General features: G+C 74.6%; 1 protein-coding gene across 1 annotated transcript in view; it reads left to right on the forward strand.

Annotated features, from left to right (window-relative positions):
* The first annotated feature begins 903 nt into the window (after positions 1-903).
* PLEC (plectin) overlaps positions 904-22,948 on the forward strand; it is a 28,344-nt gene continuing 6,299 nt past the window's right edge. The window contains 32 exon segments of the mRNA XM_037527491.2: positions 904-1,441; positions 8,759-8,820; positions 9,086-9,175; positions 9,817-9,894; positions 10,005-10,097; positions 10,777-10,943; positions 11,296-11,411; positions 11,496-11,602; positions 11,679-11,798; positions 11,870-11,965; positions 12,069-12,196; positions 12,438-12,531; positions 12,967-13,121; positions 13,224-13,533; positions 13,645-13,722; positions 13,803-13,964; positions 14,124-14,228; positions 14,314-14,409; positions 14,513-14,638; positions 15,300-15,452; positions 15,523-15,677; positions 15,759-15,885; positions 15,959-16,142; positions 16,213-16,370; positions 16,461-16,639; positions 17,672-17,709; positions 17,712-17,809; positions 17,902-18,258; positions 18,333-18,416; positions 18,524-18,628; positions 18,727-18,825; positions 19,532-22,912. Of these exon segments, the coding sequence (XP_037383388.1) occupies positions 904-1,441; positions 8,759-8,820; positions 9,086-9,175; positions 9,817-9,894; positions 10,005-10,097; positions 10,777-10,943; positions 11,296-11,411; positions 11,496-11,602; positions 11,679-11,798; positions 11,870-11,965; positions 12,069-12,196; positions 12,438-12,531; positions 12,967-13,121; positions 13,224-13,533; positions 13,645-13,722; positions 13,803-13,964; positions 14,124-14,228; positions 14,314-14,409; positions 14,513-14,638; positions 15,300-15,452; positions 15,523-15,677; positions 15,759-15,885; positions 15,959-16,142; positions 16,213-16,370; positions 16,461-16,639; positions 17,672-17,709; positions 17,712-17,809; positions 17,902-18,258; positions 18,333-18,416; positions 18,524-18,628; positions 18,727-18,825; positions 19,532-22,912 (7,839 nt within the window).

The raw sequence follows: 22,948 nt of genomic DNA on the forward strand, positions 1-22,948 counted from the left end.
GTGTGCGCTGTGTCGGGGCGCTGTTTGGAGCCGGCTCTGCGGCGCCATGGCGACGGCCCGTAGACCCGCCCGCGCCGCTGCCCGCTGGCCGCCCGCCCGCGGCGCCGCCCTCGGCGGGATCCCCCACCCTCGCCCTATTTAGAGTCGGCGCCCGGGCGGAGCGCGGTGGGAATGGGCGTGTCGGGGGGGGGGGGGGGAGGCCCGGCGGGTGGGCGCTCTGTCGGGTGTGGCCGCCGGCTCGGCCCGGCCGCCCCCCGCGCCCCCCATCCCCGCGGCGCTGCGCCCGCGGCCCCGACCCCCCCGCGCGCTCCTCGGCCCGGCTGTCCAGCCCCGGCGGGCGCCCGGCTGGGGCGCGGCGTCCGCGCGGCCAGTGTCCCGGGGCGGCCCCTTCGCCGCTTGACGGACAGCGGCCAGCCGGCCGGCCACGTGCGTGTCCGCGCCGCGGCGCCCCCCGCCGGCCGCCCTGCGGGCCGACCCGGCCTGGAAGGCCGCGCCCCCGCACCCCCGCACCCCGCACCGCTGAGGACCCCCTCCCGGCGGCGGCTCTGCCGCCCCTGCCCGGCCCGGAGGAAGTGCCTGGCCGCTGACGTCATTTCTGCCTGGGCCGGGCGCTGCCCCCGGGGGCGCCGCGGTGAGGCGCCCCCCACGGTGCCGCCGGAGGGCGGGCGGCGGCGGGAGGGGCGGCCGGCGCTGCTGAGTCAGAGGGGCCGGCCCGGCGCGGGGGCGGGCGGCGCGGGCAGAGCAGGCCGGATCCCGGACGGCGCACTCCGCGGCGCGCGCTCCCCCGGCCCAGCGCCCCGGCCCGGGCTCTGCTCGGCGCTCGGCCTCCTCCCGGCCGCCTGCCCGCCGCCCCGCGCCCCGCGCCCCCGCCCCGCGCCCCCGCCCCGCGCCGCGGCGGCAGCCATGGTGGCCGGCATGCTCATGCCGCTGGAGCAGCTGCGCGCCATCTACGAGGTGCTCTTCCGAGAGGGCGTGATGGTGGCCAAGAAGGACCGGCGGCCGCGCAGCCTGCACCCCCACGTGCCCGGCGCGACCAACCTGCAGGTCCTGCGGGCCATGGCGTCCCTGCGGGCGCGGGGCCTGGTGCGGGAGACCTTCGCCTGGCGCCACTTCTACTGGTTCCTCACCAACGAGGGCGTCGCCCACCTGCGCCAGTACCTGCACCTGCCGCCGGAGATCGTGCCGGCCTCCCTGCAGCGCGTGCGCCGCCCCGTCGCCATGGTGATGCCCGCGCGCCGCGCCCCGCACGTGCAGGCTGGGCAGGGGCCCCTGGGCTGCCCGCCCAAGCGGGGGCCGCTGCTGGCCGCGGACCCAGCCCGTGAGGAGCGGCGCAGCTACCGCCGGAAGGAGCCCGAGGAGGGGATGTCAGAGCCCCCTGCGGTGCCCGCGCCTGCCCCAGGGCTCCTGGCCAGGCCTAGCCTGGAGCCCGCGCCAGCCACAGGTTAGCCGAGGGGCCGGCCAGGTGGGCGGGAGCGGGCCCCGGCTCTGCTGGCCCCAGCAGGTGGCGCTCTCTCTGCTTGGGGGTGCGGGGCCAGTCGTGGCCCGCGTGGCTCCTGGCTTGGGGACGCAGGCTGGGAGGCCTCAAGGCCGCCAGCCACTGCGCCCCTCCCCGGGCGACCTCAGCCGGGCGGCCTGGACTGGCAGCAACAGCTGGTGTGGCAGCCCTGCCCGCCCAGCTCACGCGGCCTCCTCCTGTGCCCTGCTTGGTGCTCGCTCCTTCCCGCCCATGGCCTGTCTGTCCACCCGCCCTGTGGGCAGGGGGCTGTGCTGGGGGGGCTGGGGCAGGGCCCGGCTCAGCCTCGCCTGCCCGGCCGTGCTCATGTGGCTCCGGGGTGGCGGCTGCTGGGCCAGCTCAGGGATGGCGATGGCCAGGGACAAGAGCAAACCTGAGGGGCATCCCAGAGGCCAGGCCCAGCCGGCATGTAGGCGGGTCTCCCTGGCTCGGGTGGCCAGTGGCCCACAGTGGCTGTGACCCTGGTCTGAGGCCTCCTGCACCCTGCCTGCTGCCCCAGGTGGACACTGACAGGTGCCCCATGGCCTGAGGTCCGCCTGGTTTCGGAGTGGCTGGAGGGGGTGCCTGGAGTGAGGCCAGCAGGTGGCAGGAGCTGGCCAGGCAGATAGGGCCCCAGAAGCAGGCCCCAGGTGTTGAGCAGCGTCAGCGGACTCAGCCAGGGTCTGGCTGGACCTGCCTGGCCACGCCCTCGGGGAGGATCAGCTTGTCAGGGCCAGAGCTGGAGAGGCCTCCAGGGCCGTGGAAGTGGCCAGTCCCCTGCCCCCCCCGCCCCTGTCAGTGGGGGACAGTGTCTTCTGCCAGGCCTGCAGTCCCTGTGCTGCCCCTTCTCTGATGGGGGTGGCCAGTGCAGCCCCCTTCCCCCTCCCCCTTCTGGCCTGGGGCCGGGGCTGGCCGGCTGCCTGGGCTGCCGGGGCTGCTGGGCGTTGGCTGCTGGCCGGCCGGGGCTGGGTGTGGCTGCGGTGGGGACCCCAGCCCTGACCGAGGTGACTCAGTCTTCCCTTCCCAGCCGCAGCCCCGCGGCTCAGAGTTTCCAACAGGAAATGAGGTCCAGGCCGGGCTGCCGGGAGCCTCCCCCCCCCCATCCTGCAGGCTGGGCCTGGCCTTCTCCCCACGGCCACCCAGGGCAGCGTCCTGCCAGGGACACCCCTGCTGTCGTCTTACACGTTGTCACACAAGGGTCACACGGCCTGTCCCCCCCCCGGCTCTCCCAGGGCCCCGCAAGGACCCGGCAGTGAGGGGCGCGCCGGGGGCCCCTCTGAGGGCTGGAGCGGGATGGGGGGCGATGGGCTGCGTGCTGGCCTCATCTGCACCTCAGAGAGACGCTCTCCGGCCCCAGGTCACGATGAAGCAGGTGTTTACAGGGAAAGGGCCGCCCCAGCGCCCGACGGGGCAGCTGTGGGCATGGCCGCACCCGGCTGCGGGGCCCGGCTCCCATCCTGGGGGACCCTGCGGCAAGGCAGCCAGCTGCGTGTGGGGGCCCTGCCTCTGCAGGCCACGTGGCGGGGACCTGGGGTCGGCCTGCGTCGCTCTTGGGGCCGCCCGAGCTGGCAGGGCCAGCCTGGAAGGAAGGGTCACCTCTGCCCTGGGGTCCAGGGTGGCAGGGACTGGGCCGGCCGTGGGGCCGCAGGGGGAGGGAGAGGCTGCTGTGGCTGAGGGTGTCCAGGAGGGTGAGGCAGTGCAGGGCTGCTGCTGGGCCTGGGGGGCAGGGGAGGGGAGGACGGGGCAGGCGGCATGGTGGGGGAGCTGGGCCCTTGGGCTGGCCACTGACTACGGGCCTAGGGGGCGGCCATGAGGAGGAGCCTGTGCTGCCAGAGCTGGGTGGGGAGCGGGGGTGAGCAAGCCCTGCCTGCCCCCTCCCGCCTTCCTGCCTGCCTTCCCTTCCTCTCGCCTCTGCGCGGCCCGGCCCGGCCACCATGGACAGGTACAGCATGGAGGAGCTCATTCAGCTGGGCCAAGGTAGGGGCGCGGCCAGGGCCGGGCCCGCGAGCCGGGGGCTCCAGGCTCCCCACCAGGCTGGGCTCCCGGGCAGGCAGCACTGTTCGTGTGGGATGGGGACCTGGAGCCCAGGCGCTGCCCCGTGGGCGGGGGGCCTGGGGGGAGGCCTCTCCCCTGCCTGGAGGAGCAGCTGCCGGGCCGCGCTGCGGAGGCCCCTCCAGCCGGCCAGGCCTCGGACGCAAGCTGCTGGGGCAGGTTGGCCACTGGAGGCTGGGGGCCCAGCCCCCTCCTCTGTAGCCTCTCCTGGAGGCCCCCACCCGGCGGCCCGGACTCGTCCCCCAGGTGTCGGGCCGACGGCATGGCCTAACTCAGGAAGTGCCGCGGGGATGGACGCCCCCGTCCGCTCCCCACTCGGCCCCTGCCCGCCCAGGAGTCTCGCCCGAGAGGAGGCTCGGCCCCTCCCCCTCTGCCCTGACTGCCCCACTGCCAGCCCTGGCGCCCGGAGGCCCAGGCCAGCACAGGACGCCCTGGCCCGGCCCTGGTGCGGACCGGTGGTTGTGGGGGCGGCGGCAGCTGCTCTCCCGCCAGGAGGGTCCTCAGCACCCTGGACGCCAACATCAGGCGCCGCCAGGTTGGAGGAGCGGCCTGTGCTGGGGGTGCCCAGTGTCCAGCCTGGCTAGGGCCGCCTGCTCTCCAGGCGGTGGAGTGACCGGGCGGTGCGCGGGGAGGGGGCAGCGCCCGTGTCCTCTGGCCTCTCCCGCGTTCACCTGCCAGTGACTCCTGATGGGGAGACGGGCGGGGACTGTACCCCGCCCGGGGTCCTGCTGCCTGGGACTCCTGCTGCTGCTGCTTATTATTAGACTCCCCGGGGGTGTCGGGTGGCGCCGCCCAGCTGGACGCCCCGCAGGGCCAAGGCCCAGCGCCCCGGGCTGCGCGTCATGTTCTAAGTCTGGCCGAGTGACGGCCGCAGGCGCCTCGATATTTATATCCGGGGCCCTGCCGCCCCTCCCCCACGGCAGGCTGCGCTGACCGCCGCGGGGTGCCCTCCTGCGCCGGCCACCAGCGACCCGCTCGCGCCACTCCGGCCCGACCCCCCACGCCCGCCCCTCGGTCTGCCCCTGCACCCCACCACTGCCCCCATGAAGGTCGTGCCGGGTAGGTGGGGTGGCGGGGGCCGGGCTCCCAGAGGGCTGGGCCGGGCTCGGGCCAGCGGGCGGGGGCTCTCCAGCCCCCCTCCGGCCGCGCCCCTCCCAGCCGGCCTGCTGGCCCCTCGGGGTGCCCCGTGCCTGTCTTGAGCGGGCCGGTCCGCTGCAGGCTGGGGCCAGCGAGGGCCGGGGCAGCTGGCGGCGGTCGCCAGAGGGCACCCGTGGGGCAGGGGGGTGCCGGGCGGCGCGGTCACCGCGGCGCGGGGGGCGCCGCGGCTGGGCCCGGGCGGCAGGCCCCTCCCCCGGCGGGTGTGGCCGCGGGGCGGCAGGGGTTAAGGCGCCGCTAACCTTGAGCGGGCGGCGCGGGCCGCACAGCCGGGCGCGCGGGCGGCGCGGGCGGCGCGGGGCTGCGGGGCTGCGGGGCGCGGCTCGTGCGGCCCCCGGGGCTCGTCCCCGGCGCCGGCGGAGAGTGCGGCGGGGCGGTCCCGCAGGCGGGGCGGCGCCTGGCTCTGGGGTGCCCCCCCGCCCGCCTTCCACGCACGGGAGGAGGGAGGGAGGGGGCTGCCCGGCCTCGCGCCGCCGGCTCCGAAGGGCGGGGCCGCGCGCTCTGCCCGCAGCCGGGCGGCCGAGCATGGAGCCCGCGGGCGGCCTGTTCCCGTCGCTGGTGGTCGCGGGCCACGCCGCCACGCTGGCCGCCGTGTGGCACTGGCGCCGGGGCGGCGGCGCGCGCCGGAGGAGCAAGGTAGGCGCCGCGGCGGAGCGGGGACCCGGCCTCGGGCCGGCGCCGCCCCCGGAGCGGCCCCGCCCCTCCCCCTCCGGCCCCCGCGCCAAACCCCGGCACGTGGTGGGGGGTGTCGCGGCCCCCGGCGGCCCGGGCCCGCTGTGCCCCGCGGCGGGGCGGGGGAGCCCCCGGCCGCCCCCGCCGGGCCGGGCCGGGCCGGGCCGGGCGGCGCCGCGGGCTCAGCGCGGAGGCTGCAGGTGGCCGGTGCCGCGGGCGGCCCGGGGCGCGTCCGGGGAGGGGCGCGCGGCGCTGGGCCCCGCCCCCGGCTGAGGGGCGCAGGGGCCGGGCCGGCGTCCGGCGCCTCCACCTGCGCCCGGCGGGCGGGCCCGGGCGCGGGCTGCGCGCTGCCCTCCTGCTCAAAGTCACCGCGGGGGCGGCCGTCCGGCGGGCGGGCGGGCGGGGCCGGGCTCGGCGGGGCGGGGCCGCGGCCCGCGCGTCCGAGGGCGGGAGCGGCGCCCCGGCCTCCCGCCGCCCCGCGCAGACCCCGGCCTGAGGCCCGAGCCGGGACGGGGCTTCCGGGCGCGGCTGGTGACTCAGCGCCGGGCGGTCAGGGCCGCGCTCGGGCCTGGCCGGGCCCCTTCGGCCCTTCCCCCCCGACGGCTCGTCCCGCCCTCCCCCGTCTGGCCGGCTTCCAGCCGCGCCGCCCGCGGGCTCCTGGGCTCCGTGCCGGGCTGTCCCCCGCGCGTCCTGCCGGAGCCGCCTCCGCGTGGGCTTCGGGCCAGGGGTTCCCCGGCGCCCGGGCGTCCCCCGCGTCTGGGCGGCTCCGGGACGCCCCTCCGCGGGGGCTCGCGGCCGCCTCCGCCCCCTCCCGGCCCCGGCCGGCGCGGCGGGGTCCTCTGGCTGCAGCGGGGCGCGGCTTCCCGGCGCGCTGGGCGGGGCGCCGGCCGGGGCAGGGCGCGGGGCGCGGGTCACCCCGCTCCCTGTCGCGACGGCCCGGCGCCGGGCTCATGGCTGCCGCCGGCGCGGGGGGCGCGGGGGCGCGGGGGGCGCCTTCGCCTCGCAGAGGGCGGCGCTGCTGGAGCGGCCGTGCTGGCTGGACGGGGGCAGCGAGCGCGCCCGCAGGGGCTTCCTCCACGCGCGCCTGTGCTGCGCAGGTGGGTGCGGCCCGCGAGGCGGGAGGGGGCGCCGGTCCCCGCCCGGCCCGGAGGGGCGGCCTGCCCGGTGCGGCCCCGCCCCGCCCCGCCCCGGCTCCGGGAGCCCCCGGGAAGCGGGCAGGGGGCTGTGGCCTCGGTTTCGGGGCGAAGGGGCGCCCGGGCCGTGGGGTGGGGGACCCGCCGCGAGGGGCCGCTGAGGCGGGATCCAGGGCAGCCGCCGTCTGGGCGCCGCCTCCGCGGCCGGTGCCCTTCTGGGCTTGGGGGCGCCCCATCCCGAGCGTCCTCACGAGCTGTGGCGCCCCATCTTCAGTGTCCACATCTGGACCCGCGCCGCGGGCGGAGGGGTCCCGCGTGGGGGTCCTGGGGAGCCGCCGAGCGCGGCCGCGGGGAGGGGGCGTGTGGGCTCCGCGGCCGGCGGGGGCGGACTTCCGGGGGCAGGCCCCGGCCTTGGGGGGAGGCCCGCCCACCCCTGCGCCCCGGAGACCCCTCGGTGGCCTGGGAGGGCCGGGGCCGGCGGGGGCTGCCCTGCGCCCCGCGGGGGCCCGGGCTGCACCCCTGGGGAGCAGGCGCTGCTGGGGTGTGCGCCCCGGGGCCCGCTGGCGCTCCGGTGTGGGGATCACATTGGGATCGGGGGGGCCTGTGCCGGGAAGGAGCCGAGGGCCTCCCTGCTCCGGCGGGCCGGGCCCGGCTGCGCCCCGGGCGTGGGGCGTGCCCGGCTGGGCGGGGCGCGGGGCTTGGGCGCCCCCAGTGGCCGCGCGCGGTGGCGGCCTCGCGGCGGCCGGGCCTTCCCGAGCGGGGAGGATGGGGGGGCGCGGGGGACGGGGGGGGGCGCGGGGGGGCGGGCCCCGCAGCTGGAAAGCGTCGACCCGACCCGCCGTGCGCGCCGGGACATTCCGGGGCGGCCGCGCGCCCCCCCCCCCGCGGGGTCGCCGCCCGCAGTCCTGAACCCCACCCAGCGCGGACAGCCCCCACCCGCCCTGCCGCGCTGCCCCCAGGTGCGGCTTCCTTCCCAGTGAGTCACAGCCCGGCCCCCCCAACCCTGACTCATGCGGCCCCTGGGGCGCCCCGCACCCCGCTGTGGGAAGAGCTGCAGTTCGGGCTGGTGAGTCACCGCTCAGCCACGCGCCCCCCACCCGCGGGCGCGCCGGGCCTGGACTGTGCCCCCAGCCCCGACAGGGTGGGGAGCGAGGGGGGGCCTGGAGTGAGCAGGGCCCCCGCGGGCGCGGGTCCAGCCAGGGTCGCGCAGCTTCGGGGACCCAAGGGCAGCCCCCCAGTTCCCAGCGTGGGCCGACTTTGCACCTGGCAGCCCAGCGTCCCAGTGGGGGGCAGCCACGCCCCCCTTGGGGGGCTGCCCGCCCCCGGCCGTGGGGGTCTTCGTGGCCCAGGCCCCCGCGGTCTGCAGTGAGCCGCCGTTCCCCGCCCCGCCCCGCCCCGCCGGCGGCGGCCAGCAGGGTGGGTGAGGAAACCCCGGCTTCCTGCGCCTGGGTGTGGCCGCGGGGGAGGGGCGGCTTCCTCCTCGGGACACTCCCTCCCTGGGGCGGCGCTGGGCACGGGCAGGGAGCCCCGGCTGCCTGCTCCACCACCAGTCCTCCGAGCTGAGCTGAGCGGGCACCGGCGCGCCAGGGCAGCCTCAACCACTCCTGTGCGGGCAGCGAGGGGGGCACAGACAGGCTGGGCCGGCACCATGTCCCAGCACCGGCTGCGGGTGCCCGAGCCCCAGGGGCTGGGCCAGCAGAGGAGCAACTCCGAGGACAACCTCTACCTGGCTGTGCTCAGGGCCTCCGAGGGCAAGAAAGGTAGCGGTGGGGCGGGCAGCCACTTCCTGCCACAGGAGGCCTGGCTCGCAGGCGGGGGTTGAGGCTGAATTTGGGAAACGGGCTCTGGGCGGTGCTGGGGCTCGGCATATGCCACCTGGCTCAGGTGGGGCCGCAGGGAGGCGCCCTGCCCTACCGGGGATGGCACCTGCTGGCCAGCCGGGGGCAACATCGGGGCAGCCTTGCGCAGCTGGGAGAGGCCCCTGGCACTGCTGGGGGTTTCAGAGTCCCTCTCCCCTTCCTGCCCTCCCCAGCGGCGGGCACTTTGGGGGGGTGGGGCAAGCCAGGCCCCTGCCCTCCGGCTCTGGGCGCGCCCTCTCTCACCAGGAGGTGTGGAGGGCTGGGGGCACTGAGCGTGGAGGCCCCTGTTGTGGCCGCCCGGCCGAGGGGTGCTGCCTCCTCCGGGTGTGATCCTGGGGCCTTCCTGCCCCGGGCGCCCGCCGGGGTCCAGCCTGGTAACCGCCCATCTCCCCCAGATGAGCGGGACCGCGTGCAGAAGAAGACCTTCACCAAGTGGGTCAACAAGCACCTCATCAAGGTTGGTGGCCGGGGCGCCCGGGGCGGCGGGGCGGGGCCTTTCATCTCTGAGACCTGTTATTTCTGTCTCCTCCTCCCACGCCGCTCGCTGGCCTGTCTCTGTCCTGCTCTCCTCCTCCCTCTCGGGCCCCGCTGGCCCTCCCTTAGCACTGGCGGGCAGAGGTAGGTGTCGGGGGCACGCTCATGGCCGCCCCCCTGCCTCTGGGGTCTGCGCCTCAGGGGCCCGTGGGCGCGGGATCTGCGTCCAGCACACCCTCTGTCCGCAGGCCCAGAGGCACGTCAGTGACCTGTACGAAGACCTCCGTGATGGCCACAACCTCCTCTCCCTGCTGGAGGTGCTCTCGGGGGACAGCCTGGTGCGTGCACTCCCGCCCCGCGGCCTCAGCCCCCCACCCGGCCCCGCCCGCGCCCCCGGGCCGGAGCGTGGGCCGACCCCGCTGCTGCCCTCGCGTGGAGCCCGACTTGACCTCACGCTCTGCTCTGCTTTGGTTTCCTCTGCTGCTTGGACTCTGAACCTTGACCTCTGCCCTTTACCCTTTGCCCTGCTCTGGCCGGGCAGCCAAGAGAGCGGGACGTAATCAGGAGCTTGCGCCCGGTGAGTGGCTGTGCCTGCCGGCCACGCGCACGTGGGCTCCGCGAGGCCTGGAGCCCGGCTCACCCGGGCCGCCCTGCCCGCCCGTTGGCAGGTGGCACGTCGGCTGCTGTCCCCCCACCTCCCGCCCCGTCACCCCCTCCATGCTCGGTTTCCTGGCTATTGTCTCCTCCCCACCCCCTTCCTTCCTTCCCACAGCCCAGGCCTGGCCTCCAGGTTTCCCGAGGCCCCTGCTGGGCTGGCCCTGGGCCGGCGGGGTCCTTGCCCAGCCAGGGAGGGTGAGCCGGGTCACGGGAGGGTGCGGCCGCACGGGGCAGACCCACGGCCGGGCTCTCGGTCAGAGCCATGCTGTGCGCCTGGCCGTGCCGGGGCCTGTGGACGCTGACCGCCGTGCCTCCCTCTCAGCCCCGGGAGAAGGGGAGGATGCGCTTCCACAAGCTGCAGAACGTGCAGATCGCCCTGGACTACCTCCGGCACCGCCAGGTGAGATAGTGCCCCCCAGGCCCTGCAGGTGCCCCCAGCCCCGCCCAGGCCCCCGCCAGGCCCCCGCCAGACCCCCACCAGGCCCTGCCTGACCCAGCGGCCTCCTGCAGGTGAAGCTGGTTAACATCAGGAATGACGACATCGCCGATGGCAACCCCAAGCTGACGCTGGGCCTCATCTGGACCGTCATCCTGCACTTCCAGGTGCGCCGGCCTCCCGCCAGGTCCCTCCCCGCCCCGCGCTAGCCCGGGCCCGAGGGCCCAGTCTCCCACCAGGCCCGCCTGTCCATGCCTTTTGGCCAGGGCAGGGCCTGCGGCGCCTCCCCGCCCAGGAATGCGTTCTCCGCAGCCTGCCCTGGGAAGGTCTGCAGAAGCGGGGCTGGGCGGCTGACTCACCCCAGCCTGCCCTGGCCACACAGGAAGCAGCAAATCTGAGATGGGGCAGGCAGAGGCTCGTGGGCATGGCGCTGAGTCACCGGGCGGGCGGGCTGGCAGACAGACAGACAGACAGAGACAGACGGCCAGGGATAGGCCAGCAGACCCAGGCCCAAAGGCTCAGCCTACAAGCTGTGCCAGGCAGGCCGGACCCCCACTACCAGCCAGGGGGCGTGGCCTCCCCGGCCTCTGCGAGAGCTTCTTCCCCCCGCGGGGCACCCCCACCTGGGCCTGCCCTGCGGCGTGCATCCCGGCACCTCCCCGCCGAGGGACAGGGCACTGGCCATGGAGAGCAGGGGTAGGGGCGGCTGCTGGCGGGTGGGGCCCGGGCATGGCGAGTCGTGGCCGCCCCGACCTGGAGGCCCTGGGGTGGGGGGCTGCCCTGGCCCTGGACGGGCGGGGGTGACGCGCAGGCTGAGCTCGGACCCCTGCCCACGGCACGGGGCAGATCTCGGACATCCAGGTGAGCGGACAGTCGGAGGACATGACGGCCAAGGAGAAGCTGCTGCTGTGGTCGCAGCGCATGGTGGAGGGCTACCAGGGCCTGCGCTGCGACAACTTCACCACCAGCTGGCGCGACGGCCGCCTCTTCAATGCCATCCTACACCGGCACCGGTATGTGGCCCGGCCGGCACCCAGTGGCGGCCCCGGACAAGTTGGGGCAGGGCAGGCAGGCGGGAGGGCGGCCCGAGAGTGGCCTGCTGCGGAGGGGCGGTGCCCGGGCCAGCCCCTGCTGCCCGCCCTGGGCCTTCCGGCCTCCCTGGCCCGGAATCCATGCCCTCCCCCTGCACTCTTGGGGCTGGGCCCTCGGGACCTGGGGCCACTGGGGACCTGGCCGGCTGCCCGCCAAGCGTGGGCCGCTCTGGGCCCCTGGGGGGTGCGGGGCCTCCGTGGACAGGGCGGGCCGTGCTGCCGGGGCGCGTGTGCGCGCCCCTCATGGTGCGCTGACTGACGGCCCCACCCGCAGGCCCGCCCTGGTGGACATGAGCCAGGTGTACCGGCAGAGCAACCTAGAGAACCTGGACCAGGCCTTCGCCGTGGCGGAGCGGGACCTGGGGGTGACACGGCTCCTGGACCCGGAGGGTGCGTGTTCTGCCCGCCTTGCCCCCGCCTGGCCTTCCCTGCCCCCACCTGGCCCCCAACCTGCTCCTCTGTGCTCCCCCACAGACGTGGACGTGCCGCAGCCTGACGAGAAGTCCATCATCACCTACGTCTCTTCCCTGTACGACGCCATGCCTCGCGTGCCCGACGTGCAGGATGGGGTCAAGGCCAACGTGAGTGGGGCGCGGGGCCGGGCGGCGGAAGGGTGTGGGGCCGGGCGGCAGCCCTCATGGCCGTGCCTGCCTGCAGGAGCTGCAGCTGCGCTGGCAGGAGTACCGGGAGCTGGTGCTGCTGCTGCTGCAGTGGATCCGGCACCACACTGCCGCCTTCGAGGAGCGCAAGTGCCCCTCCAGCTTCGAGGAGATCGAGGTGGGCCCCCGCCGGGCGGGTCCTGGGCACACTGGGGGCTGGTCATGGCCCTGACCCCCCTCGCCCCACAGATCCTGTGGTGCCAGTTCCTGAAGTTTAAGGAGATGGAGCTTCCCGCCAAGGAGGCGGACAAGAGCCGGTCCAAGAGCATCTACCAGTCCCTGGAGGTGAGTGAGGCCTTTGGGCCCGAGCGGGGGCAGCTGAGCAGCTGGGGCAGGGCCCGGGTGGGCCGCAGGCCTGGCTGCCGCCTGAGCTCGGCCCCACCCGCAGGGGGCTGTGCAAGCCGGCCAGCTCAAGGTGCCCCCCGGCTACCACCCGCTGGACGTGGAGAAGGAGTGGGGCAAGCTGCACGTGGCCATCCTGGAGCGGGAGAAGCAGCTCCGCGGGGAGTTTGAGAGGTGGGCGGCAGGGGAGGGCGGCAGGGACGGGCGGGGCCTGCGGTTGCGGGGTGGGGGGGGGCGCGGGGAGGGGGGTGGGGGTGGGGAGCCACCCGAGGGTGAGTCACTGCCTGGGAGGAAATTCTCCCCCCCGGGCTGGGAAGCCAGTCTTGCTTTCGCGTCCTGACGGCGGGCTGGGCGGCCGGGGAGCGGGGAGCGGGGGCCGGGGGCAGCCAAGCCACGGGCCGGCGCTGTGCCGTAGGCTGGAGTGTCTGCAGCGCATCGTGAGCAAGCTGCAGATGGAAGCCACGCTGTGCGAGGAGCAGCTGAACCAGGCCGACGCCCTGCTGCAGGCGGTGAGGGCCGGGGAGGGAGCCCGTACCCGCCTGCCTGGCGGCAGCAGCAGGCGGGGCATAGGCCCAGCTCCTCCTCCTGGGGTGCGGCCAACTCTGATTGCTGGCTTGGCACAGCCAGCTTCTGGGCACCAGGCAGGATGCAGGAGAGGCCGCCCCGCCCTGACTCAGCCTGCCCTGAGCGTTTGCTGCTCGGATTGGCTGGTGGGAGGGACCCAGGACCATGGGGCCCAATAGCTCCTGCTGTTGGGGGAGTGGCTGTTGGGAGTGGGGGGAAGTGAAGAAGGCACGGGGACCTGGGCATGAGGCCCTGAAGGATGTGGATGCTTGGACCCAGGAGATCTCTGCCCCTGAGCCCAGTTCCCCTCAGAGCAAGGCCCTTGGGGGGACGGGCAGGGCAGGGCAGGGTCCTCAAGTCACAGCACCCGTGCCCCGCAGGATGTCCGGCTGCTGGTGGCAGGCAAGGCGCCGCAGCGGGCAGGCGAGGTGGAGCGGGACCTGGACAAGGCGGACAGCATGATCCGGCTGCTGTTCAACGACGTTCAGGCTCTCAAGGATGGCCGGCACCCGCAGGGCGAGCAGATGTACCGCAGGTGGGCCTGGGGCCGGGGCTGCGGGCGAGGGGGTGGGGGGGGCGAGGGGGTGGGGGGGCGACGCCCCCGCTGGCCTGGCCTCCTGACCCCCACTGCCCCCAGGGTGTACCGCCTGCACGAGCGCCTGGTGGCCATCCGCACCGAGTACAACCTGCGCCTGAAAGCTGGCGTGGCAGCGCCCGTCACCCAGGCCACCCAGGTGCCCCTGCAGAGGCGCCCCGAGCTGGAGGACTCCGCGCTGCGCTACCTGCAGGACCTGCTGGCCTGGGTGGAGGAGAACCAGCGCCGGGTGGACGCCGCCGAGTGGGGTGTGGACCTGCCCAGCGTGGAGGCCCAGCTGGGCAGCCACCGTGGCCTGCACCAGTCCATCGAGGAATTCCGCGCCAAGATCGAGCGCGCACGCGCAGACGAGGTGGATGGCTGTGGGGGAGGGGGCGGGCGCTCGTGGTGGGGGTGGGCGGCTGTGGGGGGACGGCGCGGGCATCAGCCTTGGCCCTAGGTCTCAACCCCCTGGTCCCTGCAGGGCCAGCTGTCCCCGGCCTCCCGGGGCGCCTACCGCGACTGCCTGGGCCGCCTGGACCTGCAGTTCACCAGGTTGCTGGTGAGTAGGGCGGGCGCAGCTGCGGGCGCGGGGGCTGTGGGGCAGTGGGTGGGGCAGCTGCTGACACCCCCGTCCCCCAGACCTCCTCCAAGGCCCGGCTCCGCTCCCTGGAGAGCCTGAACGGCTTCGTGGCGGCCGCCACCAAAGAGCTGATGTGGCTGAGCGAGAAGGAGGAGGAGGAGGTGGGCTTCGACTGGAGCGAGCGCAACGCCAACATGGCCGCCAAGAAGGAGAGCTACTCGGTAAGGCGGGGTGCCTTCCGGAGCCTTCCATGCCTCCTCCCCCAGCTCAGGGGGCAGCGGCTCAGATTCTGCTCCAGGCTCCATGGGGTTCCTCCCGGGGTCCCCAGTGGGTCCCTGGTGGGACCCTGACACCCCGTGAGATTGCCTTCCCCATGCCAGGCCCTGATGCGGGAGCTAGAGCTGAAGGAGAAGAAAATCAAGGAAATCCAGAGCACCGGGGACCGGCTGCTGCGGGAAGACCACCCTGCCCGGGCCACGGTGGAGGTGGGTGCTGTGCGGGTGGGGACCCGTGGTGGGGGAGGGGCGCGTCCCGGCTGTAGGGGTGGCCCTGACCACCGTGGCCCCGCAGTCCTTCCAGGCCGCCCTGCAGACGCAGTGGAGCTGGATGCTGCAGCTGTGCTGCTGTATCGAGGCGCACCTGAAGGAGAACACCGCCTACTTCCAGGTGAGCGCTGGCCCGGCCGGTGGCCCCTCCGCGCCCCCCACCCCCCAGCGCAGTTGGGCACTTGGGGGCTCCGGCTGGCACGTGACCCTGCTCGCTGCCCCAGTTCTTCTCAGATGTGCGGGAGGCGGAGGAGCAGCTGCAGAAGCTGCAGGAGACGCTGCGCAGGAAATACACCTGCGACCGGGCCGTCACCGTCACGCGCCTGGAGGACCTGCTGCAGGACGCCCAGGTGAGCCGCTGCCCCCGCCCCAGCCGGGAGCAAGTGCGGCCTCTGGGCAGCGGCCGGTGGGCTGGGCGTGGGGGGCCCAGCTGGACGCGGGAGCGGCCAGACTGTGTTGGGAGGGGCTGGGCCTGCAGGGGCTGGGGAGGACGGGACGGCTGTGGGTGAAGACGCAGGCGTCGGCAGCGGGTCCTGGAGGGCTGGCCCCCGGCCCCTGGGGTGGAGACGAGCCGGCCACTCTGTCGTCAGCACCTTGGCTGGGGCCCGATGTCTGGGGCAGGACCCGTCCGAAGGCCTGAGGAGGCAGCTGGAGGCCGGAGGTCTCCTGTGGTCAGGGGTCAGGGTCAGCGAAACCTGGGGTCAGCCTGGGGGGCACGAGAGTGTTGGCAGCTTCAGAGGGGGCGACTCTCACCTGCAGTTGTGGACAGTGGGGCCCCTTGGAGGGGATGGGCAGTTGGCAGGACCAGCGACCTGCCGCCAGAGGAGACAGGAGGGGGAAGATGCCCCCCAGTGAGGGGACCAGTGAGGGGGCGGCTAGACCTGCAGCCTGCCCAGCCCAGCTGCGCCTGGGGCAGCAGGAGGACCCCTGGCCTGGGGGCAGGCCAGCATGGGACAGGTGGGAGGGCCTGGGCGCTGGTCACCTGCTCCCATGAGCCCCTCCTGCCCGCAGGAGGAGAAGGAGCAGCTGAGCGAGTACAGGGGCCACCTCTCCGGCCTAGCCAAGCGGGCCAGGGCCATCGTGCAGCTAAAGCCCCGCAACCCAGCGCATCCGCCGCGGGGCCATGTGCCGCTGCAGGCTGTGTGTGACTACAAGCAGGTGGAGGTGAGAGGGCCATGGGCAGTGGGTGGTGGGCAGCAGGCGGCGGGCAGGACGCTAACTTTGGCTGTCCCAGGTGACTGTGCACAAGGGAGACGCATGCCAGCTGCTGGGCCCCGCGCAGCCGTCCCACTGGAAGGTGCTGGGCAGTGCCGGTGGCGAGGCGGCCGTGCCATCCGTGTGCTTCCTCGTGCCCCCGCCCAACCAGGAGGCGCAGGAGGCCGTCAGCAGGTGGGTGGTCGGGTCTGGGGCTGGAGACCCGACCAGTGGCCTGGACGGTGCCCGATACCCTGACCGCCCTGTGTCCCGCAGGCTGGAGGCCCAGCACCAGGCCCTGGTTGCCCTGTGGCACCAGCTGCACGTGGACTTGAAGAGCCTCCTGGCGTGGCAGAGCCTTAGCCGTGACGTGCAGCTCATCCGCTCCTGGTCCCTGGTCACAGTAAGCGCCGGCTGCGCCCGGGCAGGGAGGGGGCCCCGGTGCGCCCGCTCAGCCCCTACCCCCGCCTCCACAGTTCCGCACGCTGAAGCCCGAGGAGCAGCGCCAGGCCCTGCGCAGCCTGGAGCTGCACTACCAGGCCTTCCTGCGCGACAGCCAGGACGCCGGCAGCTTTGGGCCCGAGGACCGCCTGCAGGCCGAGCGCGAGTACGGCTCCTGCAGCCGCCACTACCAGCAGCTGCTGCAGGCCCTGGAGCAGGGTATGCGGGCGCGGGGCACGGGCGGCGGGCGTGGGGGGGGCGGGCACGCGTGAGCTGGCCACATCCGCAGGTGAGCAGGAGGAGTCCCGCTGTCAGCACTGCATCTCCGAGCTCAAGGACATCCGGCTGCAGCTGGAGACCTGTGAGACGCGCATTGTGCACCGCCTGCGGCTGCCGCTGGACAAGGAGCCCGCGCGGGAGTGCGCCCAGCGCATCACCGAGCAGCAGGCAGGCGGCCCCGCCCCGCCCCGCCCCAGGCCCGCCCCGCCCCCAGAGGCCCCGGCCCCGCCCCGCTCACCTTGCCCCTCCCCTCCTCAGAAAGCGCAGGCCGAGGTGGAGGGCCTGGGCACAGGGGTGGCCCGGCTCTCTGCCGAGGCGGAGCAGATCCTGGCCCTGCCTGAGCCGTCCCCCGCAGCGCCCACCCTGCGCTCCGAGCTGGAGCTGACCCTGGGCAAGCTGGAGCAGGTCCGCAGCCTGTCGGCCATCTACCTGGAGAAGTGAGTGCGCGGTCAGTGGCCGCGAGGGCGTGAGCAGAAAGGGGCCTGCCCGGCCTGTGCCGGTGGGCGACAGGATGCTGGTGGGCAGCGGGCAAGGGCAGCCCAGGGGTCTGCTGGGGGATCTGGCCCGAGATGGCCCGTGTGGACCGGGAGGCAGGGAGACGGGTCTGGCCCCGCCTGCCTGGCAGAGCGGGGACTTCTTATGCCTGAGGGGGGCGGGAGGAGGTGTCAGCGTCCGGGTGGGGCCCACTGAGGCGGGGACTGACTGTGGGAGTCCGGACATGGTGGGCCCACTGGGGGGCCCGAATTAAAGGTTGTGGCCAGAATGGAGGGCGGGCTCGACGGGTCAGGAGGACAAGGAACAACAGAGGGAGATGCCAGGGTGTGAGTGTTGGGAAGGGGCTTCTTGGCAGAGGAGAAGGATCAAAGGGGTGGGTGGTGGGTGAGGCAGCAGAGACCCCAATGCCTAGGCCTCCTGGGGGCCTGCACCCTCCCGCAAGCCCCTACTCCTGCCAGAGCCCCCTCCCCTGCAACATCCTCCAGACCGCTGTCTCGGCTGTTTCAATTCAGCGGCCTAAGGGGACATGTTTATGAGCCCCAGGGCGCATTTTCAGAAGTGTGGTCCTCTTCCTGCGGCCCGGTCAGTGCCTGGCCCTCGCCTCCCTTGTCCACTGTGGGCTCTGAGGCGTGCTCGCACCTCCAGCACGTGTGCTCATGCACACGCACGCCAGCCCCTTCTTCGCAGAGCTCTCAGTTGGGCCTCGCGCTGGCACATGCCACCCGCCGCCCAGACTTGAGGCTAGAGGGCTGCGCTACTTCCCACCCCAGCACCTGCAGTGGCCGCTCCCCGCCAGCTCACCCTCGCGCCAGCACTCAGGCAGGCGGCGTCCCTTCTTCCGAGAGGCTGCGCCCCCTCTCCCCAGGCCTGTTTCCCCTGAGGCCTGCACCACTGGGGTCAGCCGCCCACCAGGAGCACTGCTCCCTCGCGGCCGGGCCGCCCCTACCCTGCCCTGAGCCACGCTTGTCCCGCAGGCTGAAGACCATCAGCCTGGTGATCCGCAGCACGCAGGGGCCGAGGAGGCACTGCGGACCCACGAGGAGCAGCTGAAGGAGGCCCAGGCGGTGCCCTCCGCCCTCCCAGAGCTCGAGGCCACCAAGGCCACACTGAAGGTACTGTGGCCGGGGGCGCACCGACCACAGGGGCCAGGGAGGTGGGGGCTCGGGCGCCCAGCTGCAACGGCAGCTGCTCTCTGGCCCCACAGAAGCTGCGGGCCCAGGCGGAGACGCAGCAACCGGTGTTCGAGGCCCTGCGGGACGAGCTGCGGGGGGCGCAGGAAGTGGGCGAGCGCCTGCAGCAGCGGCACGGCGAGCGGGACGTGGACCTGGAGCGCTGGCGTGAGCGGGCGGCCCAGCTGCTGGAGCGCTGGCAGGCGGCGCTGGCCCAGACGGACCTGCGGCAGCGAGAGCTGGAGCAGCTGGGCCGCCAGCTGCGCTACTACCGGGAGAGCGCCGACCCGCTGGGCGCCTGGCTGCGGGACGCCAAGCAGCGGCAGGAGCAGATCCAGGCCTTGCCGCTGGACGACAGCCGGGCCGTGCGGGAGCAGCTGCGGCAGGAGAAGGTGGGCTGGCAGGGCACGGTGGGAGGGGCTGCCGCAGGAGGCGGTGTGCCAGGGGCTGACCGCATCCCCCTCAGGCGCTGCTGGAGGAGATCGAGCGCCAGGGCGAGAAGGTGGAGGAGTGCCAGAAGTTCGCCAAGCAGTACATCAACGCCATCAAGGTGAGGCTGCACCCGGGCCGCCGAGCCCAGGCCTCGCTGGTGAAAGCCTGGGGTGGGTTCGGAGATGGGAGGGAGGAAGTGCTGCTGACCGACCAGTGTCCCCGCAGGACTATGAGCTCCAACTGGTCACATACAAGGCACAGCTTGAGCCGGTGGCCTCCCCGGCCAAGAAGCCCAAGGTCCAGTCCGGGTCTGAGAGCGTCATCCAGGAGGTAAGGCCGAGGGGCTTGGCCAAGCCTGACCCGGAGGGTGGCCAGGGCGGGCGCGAGGCCCGAGCCCTGGCTGACCCCGCCTCTGCCCCCCTGCCCAGTACGTGGACCTGCGCATGCGCTACAGTGAGCTGACCACGCTCACGAGCCAGTACATCAAGTTCATCAGCGAGACGCTGCGGCGCATGGAGGAGGAAGAGGTACAGCTCGCTGCCCGCGGTGGGGCCCTGGCCTGGCACGCTCTGCCTGGTGACTGCCGCCCGGCGCCTCTGCTGGCACGCCCCCGCTGCCCTCCGCTCTCTTGCGTGTCTTTTCTCGGGATCCTGTGCTGGCCTGCCCACCCGCTCGGGAAGAGGTGGGGGTGGGAGGTGTGTCCTAAAGCTGCGGCCAGTGTCCTCCTATCCTGTCCTCCTGCCTCCCGGGTGGTGCCGGCGTCTGGCCTGCCGTTGGCCACCTCTCTGCTCGTGGCCCTGGCTCACCGGCCCTCTTCTGAGCTATGCCAGCTCTGCACTGCCGTCCCACACTGGCTGCCCCCCCGCCCCTCCTGCGGTGCTTTAGGATCGGGCACGGGTCCGGGAGAGAGACTCTGGCCGGAGCCAGACCAGCAGGTCTCCACGGCGCCTTGCTGGCTCTGCCAGCCTCCTGCTTTGTGCGCTCCCGTCCATCTGTCTCCGCCACCTGTGGGACAGGGGAGGACACCTGGCCCAGGCCGCTAGGCACCGTGGGCCAGGCCGCGCTCCGCCCCGGCGCCCGGGCGGGCGGGTGCACGCGGCTCCCTCCGCTGGGCTGTGACGCCGCCCTCCGCGCGCGCACGGTCGGCCTCAGCTGCGGTGGTGCCGCGCCAGTTCGCGCCTGGCGCCGCGCTCACGCTCTCTCTGGTTCTCTCCTTCTCTGCCTCGGCCACAGAGGCTGGCTGAGCAGCAGCGGGCAGAGGAGCGGGAGCGACTGGCCGAGGTGGAGGCTGCGCTGGAGAAGCAGCGGCAGCTGGCGGAGGCGCACGCCCAGGCGAAGGCGCAGGCGGAGCGCGAGGCTCAGGAGCTGCAGCAGCGCATGCAGGAGGAGGTGGCCCGGCGGGAGGAGGCGGCCGTGGACGCGCAGCAGCAGAAGCGCAGCGTCCAGGAGGAGCTGCAGCAGCTGCGGCAGAGCTCGGAGGCCGAGATCCAGGCCAAGGCACAACAGGCGGAGGCGGCGGAGCGCAGCCGGCTGCGCATCGAGGAGGAGATCCGCGTGGTGCGCCTGCAGCTGGAGGCCACGGAGCGCCAGCGGGGCGGGGCGGAGGACGAGCTGCAGGCGCTGCGGGCGCGGGCGGAGGACGCCGAGGCCCAGAAGCGGCAGGCGCAGGAGGAGGCCGAGCGCCTCCGGAGGCAGGTGCAGGAGGAGAGCCAGCGCAAGCGGCAGGCGGAGGCGGAGCTGGAGCTGCGCGTGAAGGCCGAGGCGGAGGCGGCGCGGGAGAAGCAGCGGGCGCTGCAGGCGCTGGAGGAGGTGCGGCTGCAGGCGGAGGAGGCCGAGCGGCGCGTGCGGCAGGCGGAGGTGGAGCGCGCGCGCCAGGTGCAGGTGGCCCTGGAGACGGCGCAGCGCAACGCGGAGGTGGAGCTGCAGAGCAAGCGCGCGTCCTTCGCGGAGAAGACGGCGCAGCTGGAGCGCACCCTGCGGGAGGAGCACGTGGCCGTGGCGCAGCTGCGCGAGGAGGCCGAGCGGTCGGCGCAGCAGCAGGCCGAGGCCGAGCGCGCCCGCGAGGAGGCGGAGCGCGAGCTGGAGCGCTGGCAGCTGAAGGCCAACGAGGCGCTGCGGCTGCGGCTGCAGGCGGAGGAGGTGGCGCAGCAGAAGAGCCTGGCGCAGGCGGAGGCCGAGAAGCAGAAGGAGGAGGCGGAGCGCGAGGCGCGGCGGCGCGGCAAGGCCGAGGAGCAGGCGGTGCGGCAGCGGGAGCTGGCCGAGCAGGAGCTGGAGAAGCAGCGGCAGCTGGCGGAGGGCACCGCGCAGCAGCGCCTGGCGGCCGAGCAGGAGCTGATCCGGCTGCGGGCCGAGACGGAGCAGGGCGAGCAGCAGCGGCAGCTGCTGGAGGAGGAGCTGGCCAGGCTGCAGCGCGAGGCGGCGGCCGCCGCGCAGAAGCGCCAGGAGCTGGAGGCCGAGCTGGCCAAGGTGCGCGCGGAGATGGAGGTGCTGCTGGCCAGCAAGGCGCGGGCCGAGGAGGAGTCGCGCTGCACCAGCGAGAAGTCCAAGCAGCGCCTGGAGGCCGAGGCCGGCCGCTTCCGCGAGCTGGCCGAGGAGGCCGCGCGCCTGCGGGCCCTGGCGGACGAGGCCAAGCGGCAGCGGCAGCTGGCGGAGGAGGACGCGGCGCGGCAGCGCGCCGAGGCGGAGCGCGTGCTGGCGGAGAAGCTGGCGGCCATCGGCGAGGCCACGCGGCTCAAGGCCGAGGCGGAGATCGCGCTCAAGGAGAAGGAGGCGGAGAACGAGCGCCTGCGGCGCCTGGCCGAGGACGAGGCCTTCCAGCGGCGGCGGCTGGAGGAGCAGGCGGCGCTGCACAAGGCCGACATCGAGGAGCGGCTGGCGCTGCTGCAGCGCGCGTCGGAGAGCGAGCTGGAGCGGCAGAAGGGGCTGGTGGAGGACACGCTGCGGCAGCGGCGGCAGGTGGAGGCCGAGATCCTGGCGCTCAAGGCCAGCTTCGAGCGCGCGGCGGCCGGCAAGGCGGAGCTGGAGCTGGAGCTGGGCCGCATCCGCGGCAGCGCGGAGGACACGCAGCGCAGCAAGGAGCTGGCGGAGCAGGAGGCGGCGCGGCAGCGGCAGCTGGCGGCCGAGGAGGAGCAGCGGCGCCGCGAGGCCGAGGAGCGCGTGCAGCGGAGCCTGGCGGCCGAGGAGGAGGCCGGGCGGCAGCGCCGGGCCGCGCTGGAGGAGGTGGAGCGGCTCAAGGCCAAGGTGGAGGAGGCGCGGCGCCTGCGCGAGCGCGCGGAGCAGGAGTCGGCGCGGCAGCTGGCGCTGGCGCAGGAGGCGGCGCAGAAGCGGCTGCAGGCGGAGGAGAAGGCGCACGCCTTCGCGGTGCAGCAGAAGGAGCGCGAGCTGCAGCAGACGCGCCGGCAGGAGCAGAGCGGCCTGGAGCGGCTGCGCGGCGAGGCGGAGGCGGCGCGGCGGGCCGCGGAGGCGGCGGAGGAGGCCCGCGAGCTGGCGGAGCGCGAGGCCGCGCAGTCGCGGCGGCAGGTGGAGGAGGCGGAGCGGCTGAAGCAGGCGGCCGAGGAGCAGGCGCAGGCGCGCGCCCAGGCGCAGGCCGCCGCCGAGCAGCTGCGCAAGGAGGCGGAGCAGGAGGCGGCGCGGCGCGCGCAGGCGGAGCAGGCGGCCCTGCGGCAGAAGCAGGCGGCCGACGCGGAGATGGAGAAGCACAAGAAGTTCGCGGAGCAGACGCTGCGGCAGAAGGCGCAGGTGGAGCAGGAGCTGACGACGCTGCGGCTGCAGCTGGAGGAGACGGACCACCAGAAGAGCATCCTGGACGAGGAGCTGCAGCGGCTCAAGGCGGAGGTCACGGAGGCCGCCCGCCAGCGCGCCCAGGTGGAGGAGGAGCTGTTCTCCGTGCGCGTGCAGATGGAGGAGCTGGGGAAGCTCAAGGCGCGCATCGAGGCGGAGAACCGCGCGCTCATCCTGCGCGACAAGGACAACACGCAGCGCTTCCTGCAGGAGGAGGCGGAGAAGATGAAGCATGTGGCCGAGGAGGCCGCGCGGCTGAGCGTGGCGGCCCAGGAGGCGGCCCGGCTGCGGCAGTTGGCGGAGGAGGACCTGGCTCAGCAGCGGGCCCTGGCCGAGAAGATGCTCAGGGAGAAGATGCAGGCCGTGCAGGAGGCCACGCGGCTCAAGGCGGAGGCCGAGCTGCTGCAGCAGCAGAAGGACCTGGCGCAGGAGCAGGCCCGGCGGCTGCAGGAGGACAAGGAGCAGATGGCCCAGCAGCTGGCTCAGGAGACACAGGGCTTCCAGCGGACCCTGGAGGCTGAGCGGCAGCGGCAGCTGGAGATGAGCGCAGAGGCAGAGCGGCTCAAGCTGCGGGTGGCTGAGATGAGCCGGGCCCAGGCCCGGGCGGAGCAGGACGCCCAGCGCTTCCGGAAGCAAGCGGAGGAGATCGGCGAGAAGCTGCACCGCACGGAGCTGGCCACGCAGGAGAAGGTGACGCTGGTGCAGACGCTGGAGATCCAGCGGCAGCAGAGCGACCTGGACGCCGAGCGCCTGCGGGGGGCCATTGCCGAGCTGGAGTGCGAGAGGGAGAAGCTCAAGCAGGAGGCCAAGCTGTTGCAGCTCAAGTCCGAGGAGGTACCTGCGCTCTGCCCGTGCCGGCGGTGGATGGGT

The sequence above is a fragment of the Talpa occidentalis genome, unplaced genomic scaffold (assembly GCF_014898055.3).
Source record: "Talpa occidentalis isolate TD23 unplaced genomic scaffold, MPIMG_talOcc4v2.1, whole genome shotgun sequence".
Classification (NCBI taxonomy): Eukaryota; Metazoa; Chordata; class Mammalia; order Eulipotyphla; family Talpidae; genus Talpa; species Talpa occidentalis.